This window comes from Perca fluviatilis, chromosome 20, assembly GCF_010015445.1.
Source record: "Perca fluviatilis chromosome 20, GENO_Pfluv_1.0, whole genome shotgun sequence".
Taxonomy (NCBI): Eukaryota; Metazoa; Chordata; class Actinopteri; order Perciformes; family Percidae; genus Perca; species Perca fluviatilis.
Genome location: NC_053131.1, coordinates 10,802,009 through 10,825,867, shown reverse-complemented (window position 1 = coordinate 10,825,867; position 23,859 = coordinate 10,802,009). Strand labels below are relative to the sequence as shown.

At 40.8% G+C, this 23,859-nt stretch overlaps 1 protein-coding gene across 4 annotated transcripts in view; it reads left to right on the top strand.

Annotated features, from left to right (window-relative positions):
- Positions 1-23,859, top strand: part of pacs2 (phosphofurin acidic cluster sorting protein 2) — a 69,417-nt gene that overhangs the window by 31,328 nt on the left and 14,230 nt on the right. For 3 of the 4 annotated variants that reach the window (XM_039786484.1, XM_039786487.1, XM_039786486.1), the window contains exons 2-14: positions 9,606-9,693; positions 10,255-10,344; positions 11,657-11,782; positions 14,079-14,241; positions 14,343-14,416; positions 15,050-15,130; positions 16,694-16,753; positions 17,072-17,226; positions 18,427-18,517; positions 19,895-19,966; positions 20,305-20,429; positions 21,117-21,249; positions 22,579-22,683. In XM_039786484.1, the coding sequence (XP_039642418.1) occupies positions 9,606-9,693; positions 10,255-10,344; positions 11,657-11,782; positions 14,079-14,241; positions 14,343-14,416; positions 15,050-15,130; positions 16,694-16,753; positions 17,072-17,226; positions 18,427-18,517; positions 19,895-19,966; positions 20,305-20,429; positions 21,117-21,249; positions 22,579-22,683 (1,363 nt within the window). The remainder of the gene's footprint in view (positions 1-9,605; positions 9,694-10,254; positions 10,345-11,656; positions 11,783-14,078; positions 14,242-14,342; positions 14,417-15,049; positions 15,131-16,693; positions 16,754-17,071; positions 17,227-18,426; positions 18,518-19,894; positions 19,967-20,304; positions 20,430-21,116; positions 21,250-22,578; positions 22,684-23,859) is intronic. The other variant, XM_039786485.1, reaches the window with a different exon arrangement.

Below are 23,859 nucleotides of genomic sequence, written 5' to 3'. Positions count from 1 at the left end.
TTTGGACACATTCATTTGTTTGCTTCACATTAAGAAATCCCAAAGCCCTTTTTTCCCCATCTGGTGTGTGTGTGTGTGTGTGTGTGTGTGTGTGTGTGTGTGTGTGTGTGTGTGTGTGTGTGTGTGTGTGTGTGTGTGTGTGTGTGTGTGTGTGTGTGTGTGTGTGTGTGTGTGTGTGTGTGTGTGTGTGGCTGTGTGTGTGTGTGTGTGTGTGTCTGTGTGTGGGACTGTATGTGCAGCATCTGTCGATTTACTGACAGTCTTGTGTTGGAAATATTAGAGGTAATCAGATCCTTCTGCTCTTCTTGGTTTGAGCTGGACTCAGCCGGCCTGGAGTGGCCAAGTGAGGAAACATTAAAGTGACCCAGAGGTCGCTGCATGCTGTGAATCCATGAACTGATTGAAACGAGTAAAAGTTTAAAGCCGTTAAAACACTATAAAACAAGAATGTTGGGAAAAAAATAGAGAGAAGTTCGCTCTTCCTAAAGAAGTAGACATTTTAAGAAATACACTTATAAAGTTTGAGCCATGAAGCAGTAGCCTAGCTTAGTTTAAAGACTTAACCAAATTAACCAAAATTCTAAAATCCACCTATCAGCACCTTTTTATAGTAGGGGTGGGAAAAAAAATTGATACAGCACAGTATTGGGATATTTACGATATATTTATTGCGAAACATGGACGCACAGTATCGATCTTATATTACACTAATTGTTGTGTTATTGTTGTTGGTCAGTTTGTCTGCTTGACAAGCCCATTTTGCAGCAGTACAATTGAAGTGAGATGAACAAACAGAAATGTTTTTTTGATAAAAGAGATGTTGACAAAGTTTTCCTTTTGGGGATGTAATTTGTAGTTGGAAAAAAGGTAATAAATTGCAGTATATTGCATGTTTAAAATCGCAATAATATCGTATCGTGACCTGGCTTTAAAGCTCACTAATTAACACGGCTCTTTGTTTAAACAGAAATGTGTCAGTTTGGGGTTTTAGGAGGAGTTATGTGGCATAACTTTTTCTTAACAAACTTTCAGTCTAAACTGCATTTTGTGAGCCTCAGCTGAACGCTAATGTATAGCTTTTAAACCCGCTGCTAACATGCTAGCATTAGCATATTAAGATGTTGCTGTTTAGCATGTGACTTTTAGCAGGTCAGCATGTTAACGTGTATTCATGGAGTAGCCTTGCATTTAGCAGCATAAGCGTGTCGTTTAGCATTGTTGCATGCTAAAGTTAGCATGGACAAATTGGAGTAAATTACACCACAATCTGAGCATTTTACACTGGAAGGAGTCTTTTGAATCTATCATTGATTGATGATAAAGGATAATGCATCAGTGGATAACAACTTCAATCACAATTGGCTGTGGAACAATTCAGGCAGATGGGGATAGTTGGCCTGTTTCTCTGACCGACTCAACTTAACATTGAACATCTAGAAGTACAACTATGTTCTGCAGAGACGAGTCAATCCTTCTGGCTTACAGCTGTGGGGGAAATAATTCATTTTTTTTTAGCAGGAAAACAATCCCAAACATGGACCGAAGCCTTGCCAGTATGCTGTGTGTAATCTAGGAAAGAGCAGTGTGTGCTGACTTTTGTGGCTTTTTCTCCACAGTGACCAGACCGCTGAGCATACCGGGGATATTGGGAAAGCAAAACATACTGTAATGTCACAAGGCTGCCCGCCTTCAGCGAGAGCTGCAATAATTCTTAAATCTGCCAAAACCTGAACAATTGAAGCCATACGGCGCAAACGGTAGACACATATTGAGAAGTTCTAACTCTCAGGAAACCCTGACAAATCTTTTTGGGGGTTTTACGCACTAGTGAACAAGTCCAGATCAGATGTCAAGTTTAGGACAGAATAATAACCGTGAAGTTGCAGAAAAAAGGTGCTTCAGTATGATTTGATGCAGTCTGGCGTGCCAGCTCAGCCAGCCTGAGGTTTGTGAAAGAAGTGGGAGTGCTGGAGGTCAGGGGAGTCACAACTGCTGTGCTCTGAAATTATTTTCTTCTTTTGCTCAGCGCTGGAGTGTTGTTGGACATTGCAGAGTAGGCCTGAATCCAATTTCAATTTGGTGGATTCAGAAATTGGATTTTCTTTCAGAGATTGAAAGTTAAAAAAAAAAAAGCGTGACATATCCAATCTCTTATTATGATACCGAATGCTTTATTTATCACTGAATTGCAGTTTCACTATACAGAACTGAAACTGACTGTCTTTAAATCCTATCGCAGTGCACCGCAGTAGCGAGATGGGGCTGTTACTTTAAATAACACCTTTGAGCTCTGTCCAAGCTCGGCTGTGACATTCAATCACAAATAATGCAGAAATATGAAATTATAAATCCTCCAGTTTATCCTTTACTCTTTGGTTGCTAAGCCTCACTATCAATCATACAGTACACAACACACTGTATTGCTGCTGCTGGATAAAATCATGTACAGGACTATCAGTTTGCCAGAATACAGAAAAGCAGATTGATTTTTCCTTTTTTAGCTAAATGATCATTCTTTCTTTTCTTTTTTTTAAATCAGCCTTTAGCTCAAATTTCCTGGAATACCCATCGTCCGGTCGAGGAATCAAATGGAAGCCCTACGATGGCTCCTCTCATGATATCTGATACGCTATTAACTCAATTCTTACGTCGTGTCCAAGCATCTATTTTTAAGTGCCTCTGTGTGTTGGTGAGATCCGGGGGCAGAAGAGCAGGAAGTAGCAGTGTGTGAAGCATGGAAATGTCATTACGGTGCAGCGGGGCTCGCAGTCCACGGTTGCCCCGACTCTCAGAAGGATCAAATCCAGGAGTTGAAACTGAACCTCAGATATTTCTGTTATTCAACCTTCACACAGTCGACATCTGCGCTCACTTTTTCTGACTGTTCTCATGCCTATCCTTTATGAAAACCAATTTGACTTTGGAAAAATTAGATATTAGATATATATTCAAATTCGAAATATTTTAACACATTGTCAACAATGTTTTACGTTTACAGTACACAGTACATGAATGTCAAGATGTCTATATCCACGACGTTCCACTTCCGGGATTGTTCAAGTGCCGCTGGAGATTCCACTGGATGTCTTTCATTTCAGCCGGATGTCCGTTACCTTCCTCTTTCTTTGTGTTGGCATTTTAAACTCCGGTGGATTTCTGAGGACTATGGTTAACTGCTCCTCAGATCTCTGCAGGGTAAATCCAGACAGCTAGCTAGACTACTTGTCCAATCTTAGTTTTCTGTTGAACGACTAAAACAACCTTTGAACGTACACCTGTTCCACCAATACACGTTCCTTCCCAAAACTATTTTGCGGAGGCACCGTTGCTCTGTGCGGTGCTTAGCGCTGCCCAAGATGATTGTGATTGGTTTAAAGAAATGCCAATAAACCAGAGCACGTTTTTCTCCCATCCCGGAATGCTGTGTGGACTGGCCAGACCCTCCTTCGCAGCGCTGTGCAGGAAGGTCTGGCAATGCAAGACTGTTTGTGTCAATGAATGAAGTTCAAAACACATTTTTCTATCCTTTTCGTGCAACCCAGAAAAAGAACAGCTTTCCTGCCATTAAGTCCAATAGTCCGAGGTCTTGTCTGTCTTGAAATATACTGTTAGTATCTGTGTTCCTCCAGTGTCAGCATGTCAAGAGACAAGCACATGAATGACTGGCAATGCTCATGAGTTAGGGTCAGGTGTAGGGTGTCCTCTCTTAACCCAAGCTTGTACCGTCTCCTCTTACTGATCTTGGCTCTTCTTTCAGCCAAATCTTCTGGCATGTTACAAGTCAGGAGGTGGAGATCCAGAGATGCAATCAGTTGTCATTTTACATTGTCAAAGCAGCTGTTCATCTAATGGTCGACTGTATGTGGGATTGGAACTTACTCTGGGTTTGACTCGGCCTTGGACCCTTATTTCCCTCCCAATCTTTTCTTTCTATAACCAATGTACACAACATATTAAATGCAAAAACCTTTAGCAATGCTAAACAGCGGCGCTTATGTCAGTTCAGACTGAAATACCTCAACAACTATTGGATGTATTGTCATACAACTTTGTACAGATATCCATGGTACTCGGAGGATGAATCTTCTTCACTTTAATGATCGTTTTACTTTTTGTCTAGCGCCATCATCAGGTTGACATATGTGGTTTTCCGAGTAAAGTCTACAATGCTGATACGCTAAACTAAGAACATGGTGAGCATGGTAAAAATTACATTAGCATGTTGACATTGTCATCGTGAGCATTGGATTATAATTATTGATGCATTAAAGGACAATTCTGGCGCAAAATGAACCTAGGGGTTAATAACACGTGTACCGAGTCGACCGTTCTCTGGGACATGTTTTCATGCTAATCGAATGTGTCTCTCGCTTGAAACACGCTACCTTTCGGGGCAGAAGGTAAATCGCTATTCCTATACCACTAACAAGGCTCAAAATAGCACCACACTTCCACAGTAGCATAATGAGAGTCCCTACATGTAAACCGAAGCATTGAGAACTTTGTAAGTGTACAGACAGTTTATTAAAAATATAGATTATAAAGACAATAGTGTTCATGTTTACATGCGGGTGCCATCTTGGAAAACAGTCACAAGCAGTCGAACGACAAACGCCGTGCAACCAGTAACCAGTAACCTAGCTCCAACACAGCGTTCGACTGGTCATGACTGTTTTCCAAGATGGCGCCCGCATGTAAACATGAACGTTGAATTGTCCTTTATATAATTCTTTATTTCAGACCCAGGGGGATCCATATCAGAAGAAAAATCACAGAGTAAAAACAGAGTAAAAAAAAAATTGACTTTAATGTTGCAGCTGGTATAGGTGTGCTAATTTTTAATAACTTTATATTCTGCTGTGTAGCTTAATCCATAGAAACACATTGTAATGTATTATTTGATTTAAAATGTGTATTAAGAATGTGAATTTGCAAAGTAACTAGTAACTAAAGCTGTCAAATACATCCTCCAAAATGTAGTGTATTGCAAATATAAAGTAACATAAAATGGAAATACTCAAGTAAAGTACAAGTACTTTAAGTACTAACACTACTTTCAGTGACATTCTGCCACTGAAAGTAGTGTTAGTGGCATTTCTCCAGGCACTGGATACACTTTCGTGGAGTAGAAAGTACAATATTTACCTCAGTTGAGAGGAATAGAAGTATAAAGATGCACAAAATGATAATTAGCACCTCAAAATTGTACTAATGTCCAGAACTGGAGTAAATATAAATAGTATTAGGAAAGAAGCAACGGCAGCAGGAGCAGTAGTAAAGCAGCAGTGACTCTTATTACATTATGCACAGCTTTTATCTATTTAAATTTTTTGTTACAGTGAACATCCTGTCAGCCTCACAGAGGAAAGATTATTGTTAAGCGTAGCAGTATTTACATCCTGTTGTCCCTCTACTGTGTGTTTACACTTACACACACACTCAGTACGGTGTTGTTGCGTCTCTGCATCAGTGACACCAAAACACATTCCTGTTGGTTTGTTGTTCTTGGCAGATGAAGTGATTGTGACTGTGCTATCAGGGCACCATACTGAAGCCTGCTGGTCCTCCCACCGCCCCCCCCACGGCCTATGCCAGAGCATCTGTGCGTTTCAACAGACCAGAGTCCCTCTGGGGCTGCAAGCGAGGGGACGGAACAGGGAACAGGTTGCTTTGCTGCAGCGCCAAAACTGCAGCAGTGCGCGCTGCTGTGTGTTGAATGTGTGTCCGTAAAGGCACAGATGCATTCATGCTCAGGGCACGAATGCATTAACTGGTGGCAGTGAGTGTGTCCTCGACTTCAGCTCAGAGTGATAAAGACAGCAGCTGTTGAGTGAAACCTCTGCACTTGGCTGTATTGCTCTGATGTATCATTCTGTGGATCAAAGTAGGAACAGAGAGGACGGCCGGGCTACACTTAACTGCTGAAGCTGATAACTCCTCAACTGCATCAACCAGTGCTGTTGTAGTTAAGTCTCGAGTTCCCAGTTTTTCCAGTCAAAGTCAAGTCACGAGTCCAGAGAATAGCGACTCTAGTCGTACTTCATCACTGCCTATTACACATTAAAAAGTAGCCAGAAACTTCATCCAAATTCCGAGTCCATTCATTAATTTCATGAATGCTCAAGTCTGATTTCATAAATCCTCGAGTCCAAGTCATCAGTGCAGGACTCCAAGTCGAGTCACAAGTCCAGAGAATAGCAACTCGAGTCGGACTGGAGTCCGAGTCCAGGACTCGAGTACTCCATCACTGCTTCAACAGAGCCAGATTCAATAGAGCTAGACACATTCTAGCCAGCTGCTGAAAAGGTGTAAATACACTTCTCTCCACGCCTGTAAGTACTCTTTAGTTCTACCTAGTGTAACCATGTCAGAAGGTTTAAGGAAAGTGGAGTGATTCCAGCGATGTCAGGACTTGCAGTCATAAAGAAGGCGTAACAGTCCTGGTGTGTATATCATCCCTGCTCAGCACAACCGCTGAAAACCAGTGAAAGCGATTGCCTATGGTGGCAAAAAAAAAAAAACTTTGTCTTGACGTAACCCATCCATCTGTGTGTTTGAGGTAGATGATGGATAGATACTAGGGTTTTTTATTCTTCTGCTGAGATTTTTAGAAGTTTCCAAACTGCTTCAGCTATGACACCACCCTCTGGACTGGAGATATGGCCTGCCTCAATTTGCATTTGACAGGAAAGTGTGTGTAAATGGTCTTACATAACAAATAAGTGTTGTCTGAACACATCCAACGGCAAAAGTTGTCCTGGCTATATATATGTGTATGTATGTGTATATGTATGTGTATATATATGTATGTATGTATGTGTGTATATATATGTATGTGTATATGTGTATATGTGTATATGTATGTATGTATGTATATATGTATGTATATGTGTGTGTGTGTACTTTAAGAGAATCTCTCCTTTAATTTGTGTTAATCATGAAAAAAGAGAGCTTGAGAGATACAGTAAGTTCAACGCCTTGTGTATTTTCACACAGTCAATTGCTGCGTAAGGTGGTCGTGATTGTTGGATTTAATATTTCAAAAAGTTCTAAAATTTGCACGCAGACGGTTTCAGACACTGTTCCACGGACCCTGTGTTTGAAGCGCACTGACACTTTTTGCTATTGCGTATCACTATAAATATAATAAATAAATACTTTGAAATAATACCCCTTTAAGTTGCACTCATCTCAAAATTGTGTGACACCAACCAAAGAGAAATGGGTCAGTACAGATCCTCTTACAAATGAAGTGCTGTTTCATTGGACGTATCATTTCAGTGCTGTTCCTTTTGGACAGATGAGCTGCTCGAGCACGCAGTACTTAAATTATAAAGCCATCGTGTGGGATAAAATGTGACTTTTTAGCCGAGCAGTCTGTGTGGCAGATATCAACTGGCCGGCCTACGCAAACCAACATCCAGTCACCTAGCATAACTGAAATAGATGGTGTTGTGGGCTTGGGACCAACGGGAACAGGGTAGAATACAAAACGGGAGTACAAGAATGCTGCGTATTGTCTGTGTGAGAACTGAAGACAATGCAAGCCTTCATTGGCTTGTGTCCATTGTGCTTGAGATTTCTTGAGCTCAGCTGAAGAAGAGAAAGGTCTTCATTCAGCCTGCTGGGCCTTTCTTCAAACCTGCCATTGTCATCGCTTCTTCTCTCTACGTCCCGATGTTTTCCTTTCTCTCGAGGCTGATCGATGCCCCTCTGCCGCAGAGTCGCAGCGTTATGTCACTTGGCACACTGCGTGGTTTTGAAAGCCCTTGACTTGTTAGCCCTGCTGATTTTCTTTTGTTTGGTGCCTCACCTTTTTCTCGTCAGTGTTTTGCCTCCAGTTCTCTAGGAGAATTGGAGAGGAGTTAAATTGCATCCAAAGTTAACTCTTTAGTCCTTAAATGACAGTGGATATCGGTGTATTACTGTTGCCTCCCTCCACTCAGCGCTGAGCACCTTTCTCTCTCCCCGGTCACTCGTTGTCACACAGTTTTGACCCACATCTTTTACTCTGTGTGACAATAAACATTTGCTTAAAAAAAGAGAGATCAAATCATGAAGGTGCTCTTTGGAAGGGAACACCCAAAGTTCAAAAAAGAAGAAAGTTCCATGGCACTCTTCCTGCAAAAAAGTTAAAAAGCCTTTATTAAGAATGCTATTTCATAGTGAAATTGTTAGTACATTAATGTGCATCTGGTTGCTACCCAGCTCTATTTTTAATGTACGAACAATTTCAACATGAAATAGCTTATGTAAATAAAGGCTTTTTTTTATTTTTATTCTTTTTGCAAGAAAGTGCCTCGGACCTTTGCTGCTGTTGAATAGCCTTTCCCGCTGCTGAACGACATTCAATGTTTTACCCCAGAATAATTTAGGAGTGATGTCATTCCACGTTGGTTGTTTTTTTTGCAGTAAGTGGCTGGAGAAAATAAGCCTTCAGATTGTGTGCCCGTTCAGAGCCGCTCTACTGAATGATTCAGTCAAAGGCACCAAAGAGTGGCTCAAAAGAAAAGCCTCCTTTTTACAAAAAGACAACAAAAAACTTTCTTTTTCACTTTTTCTTCTTTTGAGGAAGTGTCTCAAAAAGAATCGTGACAGGCTTGCTAAAGCAGCATCCCGCCAGCACCACGATGCCACCATCCTGCTCCAGTGTCCGTATCCTGCTCTGCTCGCAGGAGACCTGTCTACTGGACCACTCAGACAAAGTGGTGGTAAAAGGGGATTTAGCTCAGCCTGCCGCGACACCCTCAGTTCACATTAAGTTAGTCGAACAAGTGCAGGAATTTTGAAATGTTTCTGTGATCTGTAGCCAATTCTTCCTCCGTCGCTCCGGTGACCAGTTTAGTCTTTTGTTGAGAAAACATTTTTTATTTTTTTTTCACTGTCTTTTAAATGGGAAGCTAGGGCCAAGACACGATTAGCCTAGCGTGGCATATAAAGACTGGAAGCAGGGGGAAATACCTCGCCTGGCTCAGTCCAAAGTTTAGTCAAATCCACCCACTAGTACCTTTTTTTTTTTTTTTTTTAAATGCACCAAATAAATACATCTCTCCTTTTGTCTCCTTTTGTACACAAACGGAAAGAAGAAACCAGTTGTAATTTCTGTTTGTGTGCAGATTTAGCAACTGAGAAGGACATTTTACATCTAGAGAAACTAGAAACTACAGTATGTAACATTTGAATTCCCTTAAACCTGCTTTTGGCATTCTGTCCTGCCATTTTGCATTACTTATGAGCCTACACGTATACACAGATATCAATAAATCCGTGATAAGCTAATGATATCAGCCAAGCTAATGTAATGGTCTGATCTGGTAAGACACTGACCGCTGCCTGCTCACACATTTCTAGCCGCTCAGTATAAGAGCATCACATTAACACCTGCTGTATGCTGTGAAATGATCATGCCAGCCCAGAGTCATTAAACCTGTTGATTGATGATGACATGCAATGTTTTCAGTTGTAAACCGTTTAATGAATAGTCTGTTTTTGTGTGTGTGTGTGTGAATGACTCATCTGTTTTTGCATATTAAAAAGCAGCCCAGCGGTGCAAAACTAAACTCTCTCTCTCTCTCTCTCTCTCTCTCTCTCTCTCTCTCTCCCAGATTATGCAGTCTGACTCTGAAGAAGCTGATAGTGATGAGGGAACTTGATAAAGAGCTGATCTCTGTGGTCATAGCGGTTAAAATCCAGGTATGTTGTACAGAAACGGACACAATTGAGCGGGCGTGTACAAACCTGCTACACACAAACCGATAAGATGGATATATATGAATAATATCTAATATGTCCACCCGTGCTGTATATCTCACACTGATGAAGGACAGAAGAAGGGCCATACTGGTTTGTTTTTTTACTGCTGATCATTTTAAATCCATGTTTTATCGTTCTTTTAGTTTTTTCCACCTTCAAACGAGTTGTAAGAGACTTGTTTGAGATTTGATCCAGTATACTGAACGTCATATTGGGGTCTATTGTTTTGCCAAAGATATGTTCTCATGCAGCTGTGACCAGTTGCTGAGCAGAAAATAGGTCAAATGCATCAAACATGTACAGTAAAATAGATTAGCTTGCTTTGTAAAACTGATTTGCACTATGTTCTCACAGGTTTTAAAATGTGTTGAATCCTGGTGAATTAATTCTACTTGCATTGCATTGCTGCTGCAGAGGGAAAAAAACGGAGACACAGATTACCTCATAGGGAAGAGTTCCCACTAAATTTAACACCAACCTTCTTTTGATGTTTTTCCACAGGGCTCCAAACGGGTTTTGAGGTCCCATGAGATAGTGCTGCCACCCAGTGGGTCTGTGGAGACTGATCTGGCTCTCACCTTCTCACTGCAGGTAAAATAAATAAATAAAAAAGTCTCCATGCTGCTGTTTGGCTCAAAATAAACATCGTAGGTCGCCAAATAAACCATTTATGAATATTTTATAGGTCTTCATTTGCTCTTTTTTTTATTTTTTGAAAGTGAGATCTTAGAGATTTAAGTATGTGTGGGATGAGTTTTTATTAAACCGGTTACTATGGCAACTGTGTAAATATGCATTAGCTATCAATGAGATATGAAGCCCTCTTTTGTATATTGCTGAAATACACAGTGTTAAAAGATAAGGCTGGCAATATTCTGTATTTTGTTATCGCGAACAAATCCAAGTCCTTCTCCTTCTGCTTTTACGACTTCTCCAGCTTCCCCCATTCCTACTGAAGATGTACAACTTTAAAAACAATCACAAATAAAGGTTTTAATAATTTCCCAAAACAGCAGAGGACTTTTGTTTTATTAAATACCTATTTTCCCAATCATCTTCTCACAACAGCTTTGGTTATGTCACATGAGAGATTTCTGTGGGTGTGGCTCAATTTGAAAAAGGTGATAATGGTCACATTATTAGCTGCATTTAAATCAAAAATTAGGACAGGGCGCCTGGGTAGCTCACCTGGTGGAGCGCACGCCCACGTGCAGAGGCTAAGTCCTCGCCGTGGAGGCCGTGGCTTCGGTTCCGAACCGCGGCCCATTGCTGCATGTCATTCCCCCGCTCTCTCCCCTTTCATGTCTAGGCTGTCCTATCAGATGAAGGCCTATAATGCCAAGAAAATCTTTAAAAAACCCATTATGACAGACATGGGGGGGTTTGCTTATGTTGCCACATCATTAATTGTCAGATCAATATTAAAAAAAAAAAAAACACCCACAGTCCTGAAGAAGCAGAGTTTTTGAGTGTTTACATCTTTATAAGTAATAACTCGTTTTAATTGCTCCTTACTAAGTCATGCATATTCTATATATGAGAGAAACACTTACATTTAAAGCCAAGTTTTTTTTCGGGGACTATTTTCAGCTGATTTGGTGCTCTGGTGAGTATTTAGGGTACCCATGTAGATTTTAGTGAAGGAACATGTAACCCAGTGCAGCAGTGTGGCTCATTGGTGTTTTTTTGTGTAATAGTTTTTGTGCGACAGTGGAGCTCTTTGGCACAGAGCAATAAGATTCATCATGCAATGCACAGACAATACTTAAAAAGGATCTTTGCTGGTTTTGGTCTTTTTTTTATGGGATTTGTCGACAATAAGAAAAATATAGAATATCAGCAGTTAAATTCTAAGTGAGTCATTTGTAATTTTTCCTCTCTTCCCGGTTTTCTCTCCCTTCAGTACCCTCACTTCTTAAAACGAGAAGGAAACAAGCTGCAGATCCTGCTGCAAAGGCGGAAGAGATACAAGAACCGGACTATCTTGGGCTACAAGACTCTGGCAGTGGGATCTATCGATATGGCCGAGGTACAGTAGGACGTCGCTGGAACAAACCTGCATCCATGTTATCTATGTCAAAGTTCATGATGGTTAATATTTTTTTTTGTAGGGGAAAACAAGGTTGCAGCTTACTCCCGTTGCACTTTTTTTGTCGTGTCTTGGAGTGCCGTCAGGAGCATAAGAGTGCATCAGCTCTAACAGGCTGTGGAAATATAATGAGAAAGTGGTGGATGTTGGAGCTGCAGGTTGACCTTTACCAGACCTGGTCCTCCTCATCTTTACCTGGGGATTGGCAGTGCCTCCTGTATGATAAATCCTACCTCTTTCGCCCTTTAATTAGTTGGAAAAATAATACTTTTATCTTTGAAAGACTACGGATAATTTTCTCAGTACTAATTGATTTTGTTGAAATTATCCTTAGAGAAATAAGGAAAACTCCCTTGTTAAAAAAAAGAAAAGAAAAAAAAAAAAAGTATTCTTGAGGCTGTTTTTGTCAACCTGTTTCTTGCGTTTTAAGAAAACCAAGAATAACATACTTCCTTCAGTTGAGTATCTTCCAGTGCAGATGCTGCAGTTGCACCAAGATGTTCCCATATGGCTGACAAGGCTCTGTGGAGCTTATTAAGGTCATATTTCAGCAGCTGAGGGAATGAAAAAGAAAACATTTTGGCGCCTGTGAGGAAAAAAGAAACGCACTGTACTTTACCACAAGAAGAAGAAATGGTTGTCAGTTTTTTTAAGTCAAGGATATGAAGAGGCTCTAACACGACATATAACACGAGATATGTACAGTGTAAACAGCTAAAGGCCGACTGGTTTCACCGGACTGCAACAGAACAGAGAGACTCGTCCACATTTGGGGCGGCGCTGTCCTGAAGTGACCTGGTTGGAGAGGAGAGTTTTTTAATCTCTGGAGAGTAAAATATGTCCAGAATTTATTGGCACCGAGTAAACAATTAGGTTCTGTTGAGCCAAATACTTTGCTGCTTTAGTAGAGCCTCAGTTTTAAACAGCAGGAAACGCTGGGTGGGTAAACTGAGCAGCTCCCAGGTGTGAATGTGTGGGTTTGTGCAGATAAGGTAATAGAAAGCGAGCAAAAAAGGTAATTTAAGATACAAACAATTCTTTGAAATCAATTCGACTACCCTCAGCGATATGCAACTACAACTTTTTCAGGATTGTCTGCTCATGAAATTAGATTTTAAGCATTACAGGGTTTTAAAACCGTGAGGCTACCAACACAGTAATGTTTGTTACCTGAATACTTAGGACGGGAAATCTGTTTTACAGTACGCTTGTTTTTTTTTCTGCCTCAGTCACTTGAATTACATTAAAAATTCAAATTCTATCTCCAAAATTCCACATTCAATTCAAATTTAACACCGTATATCTGGGCCTGCAGTGCATTATGGTATTTAGAGTTGACGACTGCAGGTGGAGAACTTGATTTTTTTATATATTTTTTTATATTTATATGCTTATTTTGTCTTCTCACTACAATGTTGTGTTTTGCGTTCTTGTTTTATTGACCTCTTCTGCCTTGCTTTGCCTGTCAAACCCTGTTTTTGAAGGTGCTGTATACATGTTGTTGTTGTTATTATTATTATTATTATTATTATTATTATTATTATTATTATTATTATTATTATAAAGGTCCTAAGATGTGCAACAGCAATTTTGTCTCTCAAGGCGTGTATATTTTTTGTAATGGACAATTTTGGGGTACAAAGAATCAAAAGATCTGTGAAGCGTGCTCAGCTCATTCAGTCTCATGGACGTTAGTCTCACTTTGCCAGACCGTCCACACGCAGCGGAGCGGAGGAGGATCTGGTTAGTCCACACAGCATTTCGGGATGGGAAGCAAAACATGCTCTGGTTTATTGGCATTTCTTTAAACCAATCACAATCGTCTCGGGCGGTGCTAAGCACCACACAGAGCCACTGCAAAATAGCCTCGGGAAGGAACTTGTTTTGGTGGAACATGTGTACGTTCAAAGGTTGTTTTAGTCGTTCAACAGAAAACTCCGATTGGACAGATAGTCTAGCTAGCTGTCTGGATTTACCCTGCAGAGATCTGAGGAGCAGTTAACCATAGTCCTCACAAATCCACCGGAGTTTAGAACGCCAACACAAAGAAAGAGGAAGGAAACGGACATCCGGCTGAAAAGACATGCATCCGGCGGAATTTCCTGCAGCACCAGAGCTATCCCAGAAGTGCAACGTCGACGAAAAGGACTACATGGACGTGAAATATCCCACGCACTACATCCCCCGCCTCTCTCTCATGTTGTATCTCTGCTCTCCTTTCTCTCCCCGCTCCCAGGTGATGCAGCACCCGACCGAGGGAGGCCAGGTTCTGCCTCTCTGCAGCAACCAGAAAGACATGCTGGGCAAGGTGGCCGAGATCTGGATCTTTTCCCTGTCCAGTCAGCCAATAGACCACGAGGAGGCAGCCCTGCAGGGAGGACAGAAGATCAAATGCTCCGGTACACTCTGCCTCTCATTACCCACAAGGCCCCGAATGTATGAGGCGTCTTCTGCACGCCAGCCTTTATTAAACCCCCTACTTGTCCTCTCTCTGCTTTAGATAACTACTCGGAGGAAGAATACGAGAGCTTCTCCTCCGAGCAGGAGGCCAGCGACGACGCCGTGCAGGTACAGGTGAGTCGGCTCTGGGAATCACTGAGGCAAGCAGGCTGTTAAGGTTCATCGTGAGGCAAGGCAAATCAATTAACCTCATGCTGGTTAGTGGCAAGCCGCTAATAATTAGGCACTCAGTTGGAATAAAAGATCTGTACTTGCACTGCATGAGTTGTTAAGAAAAACTAGTAGTCATATCCTTTATTTAAGTAAAAGTACTAATACCACACTGTAAACATTCTTATTCTTTATTTTATAAAGGACAACGCACATTAATTAACATTTCTGTGAATGTTTAATAATTTATAATAAAACATGGTATTTTATATATATTATATATGTGTTTTGTGTGCAAAAATCTTAATTTGTAAAACAATAGTAAGATATGTTAATAGACAGATATGTGATTTTACATTACAATAGTAACTAAAGCTGTCAGATGAATGTAGTGGAGTACAAAGTACAACATTTCTCTCTGAGATGTAGGAGTGGAAGTAGAAAGTGGCATGGAAAGAAAAGACTCAAGTTAAGAGTTCCTCAAATTTGTACTTAAGTACAGTACTTGAGTAAATGTACTTAGTTACATTCCACCACTGAAAACTGTGTCTGTTTTATGAAAGGTTGTATTTTAACATCATTGTCTGTTGTTTCCAGGATCTGGAGGATGACGAGTACGATGTGAGAAAGCCAAAGAAGCAGAGGAGGTCGATTGTAAGGACCCCCTCCATCACCAGAGTAAGAGGCCTGGCTAAACTCTAAAGAAGGTTTGAGCTTCCCTACCCACAAGTGGTGGGGGGGAAAAAATAATCGAAAATCGAAATCGTATGTATGTAGAATCAATATTTTTGATTTATTTTTTTTACCAATGATTCACCTAAATCATTGGTCTGTGTGAAAATAAGACAGTGATCTTTGGTAAGGGCACGTGAACAAATCCAGTAAGCATCAGTAAAAAAATCCAAAGGCGCTCGTCGTCTTTAGAAAAAAGGCAAAATGTCGTTATTACATCTGGCACATTCAACAAGAATAAAATTAAAACCATCACTTCATCACATTTCAGTGTCCAGCCTTCTTCAGGATGTTACAGGAAAGGTATGATGTTAAACAATATAATGCACCAGTTGTGAGCAAAACGGTAGTAATTTAGTAGATAGATAGATAGATAGATAGATAGATAGATAGATAGATAGATAGATAGATACATTATTCATCCCAAGGGAAATTTTAGGCATCCAGTAGCTTAGACAACCATAACACAACAAACACACATACACACATATATCTCACGTACATAAAAATCACTCCCAGAAATTTAAAGAGTTTACAATTTGTGAAGTGATTACAAAGGTCTGGTATGGACTGACCACGTGATGCAATGACTATAATAAGGTGCTAAGGTAGACTGTGTGCAATGGTGGTAGTGCAGAAGTGAACAGTGCAGGGACTGAACAGTGCAAAAGCTTATTATTAAATATGAACTATGACTATGAAAAGACAAGAATGTAAACATAATAGAATTGCTTGACAAACAAGAAAAGAAATAATATACTTTAAGAACAATATATAACCGGGAATAAGATGTAGATGTTATGACCACAGTCCAGATTGTGTAGGAATTAAAGATATATAAATCAATTTAATAAATATAAATATTTATTAAGCAAGTAACGCTTTCGGCGCAGACAAACCCACCTGATCTGGCGTAAGCTTTCCCTGTTGCATTTTAAAGTAGGAAAGGTGATGGGGGATCAAGACTTCCCTTTCAGTTCAGCAGACCATATGTTCTCTGTGAAATGAGTTTGGATTGCTTTTGCATCTGTTTATAGCTAAAGAATACAGTGTGTGTTCAGGTACTGCAGTTGGGCTTGCTTCTTAAATAAATTCCACCAATAAACGCCTCATTTTATTCATACTGCAGGTGATTCACACACAGATGGTCAAGTAATATTGAACACCTTTGAATGAGCTCTAACTAGACAGTTTTAATAGGTTTTTGCTCGTGGGTGATATCGTTTTATCAGTATGCAGAAGCAGGAGATAAAAGCCCCAGAAAGGAGATGAGGCATGATGTTGCTTGATTATTGATTTACATGAGCACACGCGGGGAAATCGATACGCAGGCAACACTGCAAATGCATCTACTGCCGGTAAAATGACTAAAATGCAGGAGCTCGGCGGCTGTATCTGTTTTCACCGTGTTGGATTGCTGATGGCCGCTGTAGTAAATCCTACCTACTGTACTGTAGGTCCCAGTCCCGGACTGACTTGTGATTGTGTGTTTGCTCTCCTGTATTTTAGCAGCAGAACTTTAAGCAGCGCGTGGTGGCTCTTCTGAAGCGGTTCCGAGTTTCAGATGAGGTGAGTGTTTTCGGTCTCGTTTTGCTCTGGCAGTTTAGTTTTCTCTTGTGTTTCTACTGTGGAACTCTTGACTCTTAGCCCCCCCCCCCCACCCCCCCCACCCCATCAGGATCAACACTGGTCACTTTATAAAAGACACTCAGACACTTTCACTTTTATTTTACATTTTTTCCTTTTATATTGCACATTTCCAATGTCTTTAGTTTTCTATATGGTTTGGTTTTCTCTCATTTTTTGCACTATTCAGAATGTATCATTGTATTGTATTGTGTGTGTGTGTGTGTGTGTGTGTGTGTGTGTCTGCGTGCGTTTCTGAAGGTGCTGGACTCTGAGCAGGACCCTGCAGAGCCGCCCCCTGAGGTGGAGGAGGAGGATCTGGACCTGGACAGCGTAGAGTTTGAGAACCCGAGTGACAGCGGCCCGGAGCTAGACGACGACGACAGCGTCCTCAGCACGCCAAAACCCAAACTCAAGTGAGTGTTTCCCAGCGGTGTTGATGATGTGTGTGTTTATTTGTGAAAACACTTGGCTTATGTTGGGTGTTGCAGGCCAGATAATGATGATGATGATGGTGATGATGATGATAAAGTTCAAATGATCCACAAAAAGTATGAATTCCATTATTAGACTGAAATTCCAATATCCGTGTCTGAAACTACCAAAGGAAGGCTGAAACTACCAAAGGAAGGCTGAAACTACCAAAGGCTGCTTTACAATACATACAGCCTTGTTAATAAAGCTGTACTTGCCTAATATTTTGTGCTAATGCGTTTATTGCATTGACATTTTAATGTCACTTTTTTTTAGTGCATATATTCAGGGTTTTCTCTATGGTTGTCCTTCTCTGCAGGGTTGGAAACGGAAACAACTTTAAGTTAATGAGACACCTCATTAAAACATAATCATAAACTTAAGGGTACTCCAGCAGTTTTGTATCGCATTTCAATAAAAAAATAAAATAAAAGTGAATCAAAGCAGCTGAGGCTTATTAAAAAAAAAAAAAAAAAAAAGCCCAGAATCTTTGAGGTTTTAAAATAAGTTCTTCTTTGTGTCATTTTCCCTTCAGTCTCTCTGATGCTGTTCACGCCAAATTCCTACCCTGTCACTATACATTATTAAATAGTAACCTCAATTTCTGCCTCTTCTTAAGTGGCAGGAGTGAAAATGAGTCCTTTTCAACATTTGTCGTGTTCTGGTCTCAGAATGATGAAGACAGTTGGAGAACAATTAGATACCAAACAGGATGTATGATCTCCAGAATGTATTTTTTTTTTTTTTTTCCTGGCAACTATCATTATCACGCAGTTGTGTAATATCGCCGTCCACACCGCCCCGACGGCGCTGAGCGCAAGAAGCATGAAAAAGTTTTTCGACCGGAGAAGGGGGAATGCAGAAGTGGTTGACCTCTGACCGCTTCCCTCCCCTTCTCCGGTCAAAAACTTTTTTCCCCACACTTTAACACTTTAAACAGGCTCCAGGCCCCTCATGCTCCATCCCGAGCCCACGTTAGTGCCTCAATGGCTGAGAATTGACGTTACTGTTCTTAAAATAGCCTAATGTGACGTATACCTGGCCACTGGCCCAGAGGAGACTCCTCCTATCGGTCAATCCCAGTCGATAGTCATGTTGATACAAAGTGGTTTGTCTCAGCCAGATTGTTTCTTGTGTTTCAGGCCATATTTCGAGGGTCTCTCCCTCTCCAGCTCTCAAACTGAGATCGGCAGCATCCACAGCATCCGGAGCCACAGGGAGCCTCCGAGCCCGGTGAGACAAATTGTCACTGCAACAATGTATAAAACAGTCCTAAAAACCTTCAGCAGGATTTCCCTCCTGCATATTTTAAACATGCGACTTCAATACATTTGAAATGAGATCAGCAAAGTTTTTTTTGCTCGTGTTTCTGATCACATGGCCACCTCAGACCCCTGCTTCCTGTTCATCAGAGATCTTCAACAGGAGGTCTGGGGGAGGGGGGGCGGCCAACAGATTATTGTTAATTTTTTGAGGAATTGTTTTTCAATCATTATAATGTCTTAACATGAATCCAACATATTATTAGCAAATATAATTCAGCTTATTTGTGGAAAAACTGACGATAGGCTTACTGGCCCATAGGTGAGGTAGTCCCTAAGGTAGCCACCCACCGATACAGTTCATCCTAATTGTTGCGGCTGGAAGCAGTCCAACAAAGTGCTGCCGCGAGGGACTAAACACTGAGAGATGCATAAACACACTGTGCGCTCGACATTGTATTGCAATGATTTATTCCTCCACACATAAAAAAATACAGCTAGCACTGCAGTTACCAAACGTAAAGTTACTTTGTGAGTGGAAATAAGCGCGTTAGTGCGGCGGTCAACAGAAAGTGTGTCGCTCCCAGGCTCACCCCCCTCTCTGTCCAAGCCCAAAAAACCAACAGGTGAACAGGGGAAGCAAACCAATACGTTATCACTTCCACTCAAACCGCGATGAATACGCCCACCACCTACAATATAAGTGCACAATATAATAATCAATAAATAATCTAAATGAGACCATACTCAACATACAATATGTGACTCCTACACTAATGATTACCTGTGCCACATGTATGTGTAACATTAAAACACGATCAATAAAACAATTATTATTTTAATAGCTTAGTATTCTATGGCCAAAAAAGCTATGTGTAAAGGCTTTAGGCCGCCCTACACGTTATTGCAACTTAATTGTATACAGTATATGCAATAGGGGGTCCCTGATCCATCTCTCTCAGTTAAGGGGTCCTTGGCTTAAAAAAAGTTGAAGACCCCTGCTCTACATTAACCTAAACATACCGGGTTAGTAACGCCAGAGTGAAACAGCTGGAGGCCGACCAGCGTAACCACAGAACTGCACTGATAGCCGATGAGCAAATCCACTAGAGCAGAAAGGCGTCAGTTATCCTGCTCAAGGGCATCTTTTACTGAAGCACAGAGGAGCAAAACTCAGATTTTCCCATCAGTCCGCAGTTTTAAATCCGTTAACGTGATCACTGGTTTGTTTGTGAAACTGTAGGGCTTCTGTTGAACCAAGAATCCATCTCGAGGCGTTTAATGAAACGGTGCTTCGTGTGAAATCAAAGTCCCTGGGTTTATTTTTCTTCTCACCATCTCGTTCCAGCTTGACCCAGATAAAACCAAGTGCGCTGGGGTCAAGTTTCCAGATGACGGCGTGTCCGATAACGTCTCCTTTGTGAGTATAAACTCTTCAAGCTGCCTGAGAGCAATAGTCGTGTTGTTGTAAGTCAATATTTTGAGTTTGATTACTATCGGCTTTTAAAAATGCAGAAATGACACGTTTTGTTAACTTAGGGTCCAATGTGACTGGATAGTCTCTATAACTCTAGTCCCTCTGTTACTTTACGTTCAGGAAGAAGAGACACATTTAGTAAATCATAATGGATAGCAGCTAAAATCCTCTGGCACAGTCGAGACATTTAAGGTGTGAAAAAGGGTTGCTTTGAAAAGAAAAATTGCATAAACACGTCTGTCAGCCTGTTTTTCTCTCTCTCTCTTTCGGTGTCCTCTCAGGAGCAGCCGGAGGCGGTGACTCCGACCACAGAGCTGGAGATGGACAACATGGACACGTTTCTAGAGAGACTGCCACCGAGTGGCAAAATGACCAAGACAGAGTCCCTAATCATATCGTCCAACAGGTAGAATTACATCAACAACATTAATCCACTTCTTTAACCCTCGGAGGTCTAAGGGCATTTCCTTGATTTTTTTTTTTTTTTTTCTCTCTTCTTTAATTCCCCTTTTAAGCGTATTTGCGTAGAACCTGTTGTTTCATATCAAAATGTTCAGAACAAACTCATAATTTGGCCCTAAAGCTGAAAAGTTGATGTTTGCTTTTTGAAATTCATCAAATCTCTTGTGAAAACAGACCTTTACCCACATGCACAACTTGTTTTGGTGCATTCGATTTTGTTCACCAAACTTTTAGGTTCACAAAAGTGGTGACTATATATGACTAAAATAGTAAACACATGTATAATAAATGTCTAAAATGAAATGTTGTACTATTGCTTTTTGAGTAGGAGTGTTTGTCCACAGAGGGTTAAAGCCCTGATGCACATCTGCAGCACGGTTTTTAGAGCTGGCAGAAAGACATTCCCAGAGAAGAGCATGACAGATGTATCAATATAGTGTCTTGTAAAAGGGAACAGTAGTGGATCAGTTTTTGGATTTGAATTAATATTAGCGGATGTGTGCCTTTCTGTAATCATCTCCTACAGATCGGAACAGGGTTTATGCTTCGTGTCGTTGACCATTACGTCACTGCCTCTGCTTCTGGCACTCCAGTCCTCCACCTCTCTTGCTCTGCTGTTTTTCGTTTTCAGGCAGGAACCCAAGTTGGCTGGGAGGCGAGGCCGGAGCACGTCGCTGAAGGAGCGCCAGCCCAGCAGGCCGCAGAACGAGAGGGCCAACAGCCTGGACAACGAGCGGTCCCTGGACACACGCTGCCACCTACAGGTAGGAGGGGGGAACTGCAGGACAATCCAAAAATGTCGTACTGAGTTCTTTCTGTGGAATGGATTTTATCAGTAGTGAAACGCATTTTCACTAAGGGCCACAAAGGAAAAGAGAATCGCATCAAGGGCCAGACGTGTGTAGTTTATTGACATGCATATATCAAAAAAAGTAAAATATCTTTGACTGTATACTGCATGCTGCTTTTTTCGTCATTTTTGTTGTGTTTTCTGACTTTTTTGTGGCTTTCTAAGACGTTTTTGTGATTATTTTTGTTAATTAATTTGTTGTTTTTGCAACGTTTTGTTGCTTTTTTTCCCCCCCATTCTTTTCGACTTTTGTCACACTTCGGTCGACATAAAGCCCTGAAAAGTCACCAAAGAGTTCCTTTAGCCATCAAAGAGTTTTAGCAAATCAAGCAAAACGAAGATTTCATTTTTTTACATGTTTCACAGCTTGAATATGCAATCTCTCTGGTTCTGGGGGAATTTCTGAGTCTCAAAGTCGGCAAATCTGCCAAATTCTCGTCTGAGTGTCGCGTATTAACGGTCTGAAAACAGTTTCTAGTCTGTTTGGTTTGGCGAACAAAAAGGGGGCCAAAATGTTTTGTGACCCTACATTGAAACGCGGGCCGAATCAAAGACTGCGAGGGGCCGGGTTCGGCCCGCGGGCCTTGAGTTTGACACATGTGGTTTAGATGATTTCTGTCTGTTCAACACTATTTGAACACAGTGGTGGAATGTAACTAAGTACAGTTACTCAAGTACTGTACTTAAGTACCCATTTAATTACACTTTCTACTCTGCTACATCTCAGAGAGAAATGTACTTTTTACTCCACTCCATTCATCTGACAGCTTTAGTTACTTTACAAATTAAGATTTGTGCACACAAAACGCATGTAGTTTATAAAATACCATGTTTTATTATAAATTAAACTAGCCAACAGTATAACTGCCTACAAGTCCAGCTGAAATGTGTAGACCATTATACACTTAGTTGATTGACAGAACTGTTTTGATTTTTCTGCATTGAGTACTTTTACTTTTAATACTTACATACTTTTTCTTAAGTAACATTTTCAATGCCGGACTTTTAGTTTTGTCATTTTTACAATGTGGTATTAGTACTTTTACTTAAGTAAAGGATCTGAATACTTCTTCAACCAGTGGATTTTATCCTCTCTACACACCACGATGTCTTAAGATTGATCTTAAATCATGGTAAAACAACTGACTTTAAAGTTTCATTTTATCAAACCTGTTGTATGGTCCCTTAATCACAAATATGGGTCCCTATTTTAACCCAAAGGTTTCTTATTTGACCTGCCTAGATCCCAAGAAAGACAGTGTACGACCAACTGAACCACATCCTGGTGTCTGATACCAACCTCCCTGACAGCATCATCCTCATCAACACGTCCGACTGGCAGGGCCAGGTGAGGAAAAGCTGCACGGCCATCTTCAAACGGCTATTTTTCTCTCAATATTTGCCTTTCAAATTCTGTTGGTAGAGCTGTGGATAGATGTTAAAAAAATGTCTTCTCAAAGTTGTATTTATTGAGCCAAAGATTATTGTACAGACAATAATATAATTGAATAAGTGCTCATTTTTGTAGGAATATGAAAGTAAGATTACAATCATGAATCTGTATATAGAACCTTAAGTACAAAAATACAGAATTAAAACAAAGAGACGAAACATAAGAGACCTTTATTACCCCATACACATTGTCAGGTATGATATAAAGGGCTGCCAAATCTTACTGGGTTGTGCTAGTTTTTCCTTCAATACATATCTTATCCTTTCCAGATGCAATGTACTGTTAAAAAGTTTAGTTTAGGTGTTATTCTTATAATTGTAATTGTTTAGAAAGCACTACTTATTAAAGGTCCCATGGCATGAAAATGTCACTTTATGAGGTTTTTTAACATTAATATGTGTTCCCCCAGCCTACCTATGGTCCCCCAGTGGCTAGAAATGGCGATAGGTGTAAACCGAGCCCTGGGTATCCTGCTCTGCCTTTGAGAAAATGAAAGCTCAGATGGGCCGATCTGGAATCTTCCCTTCATGACGTCATAAGGGGAAAAGTCCCCTTTCTCTGCTTTGCCCGCACAGAGAATTTGGCCAACCCATAAGAAAGACCGAGACATCATGCCTTGCAAACGAGCGAAGCGTGGCAGTTGGTCAAGGCCACACCCCCACCCTCCACCTTGCCCCACCCCTCTCCTCCTCAATAGCATTTAAAGCTACAGACACAGAAATGGCACATCCTAAGGAAAGCTCATTGTGGGACTGGCTCTAGTGGCTGTAATTCTGCACCAAGACTGAATTTCGGGAAAGAGACTTCAGATACAGTATTAGGGGACCACTAAGGTCTATATAAAAGAGACTTCAGATACAGTATTAGGGGACCACTAAGGCCTATATAAAAGAGACTTCAGATACAGTATTAGGGGACCACTGAGGCCTATATAAAAGCATCCCAGAAGCACCATGTCATGGGACCTTTTTAAGATAGGTCTAATAAATTATTTATCAAATAAATGTATGACAGTGAAATACTTTTTAAAATGAAGTCATACAATTTTTTTTTTTACACAATTGTAGGTTT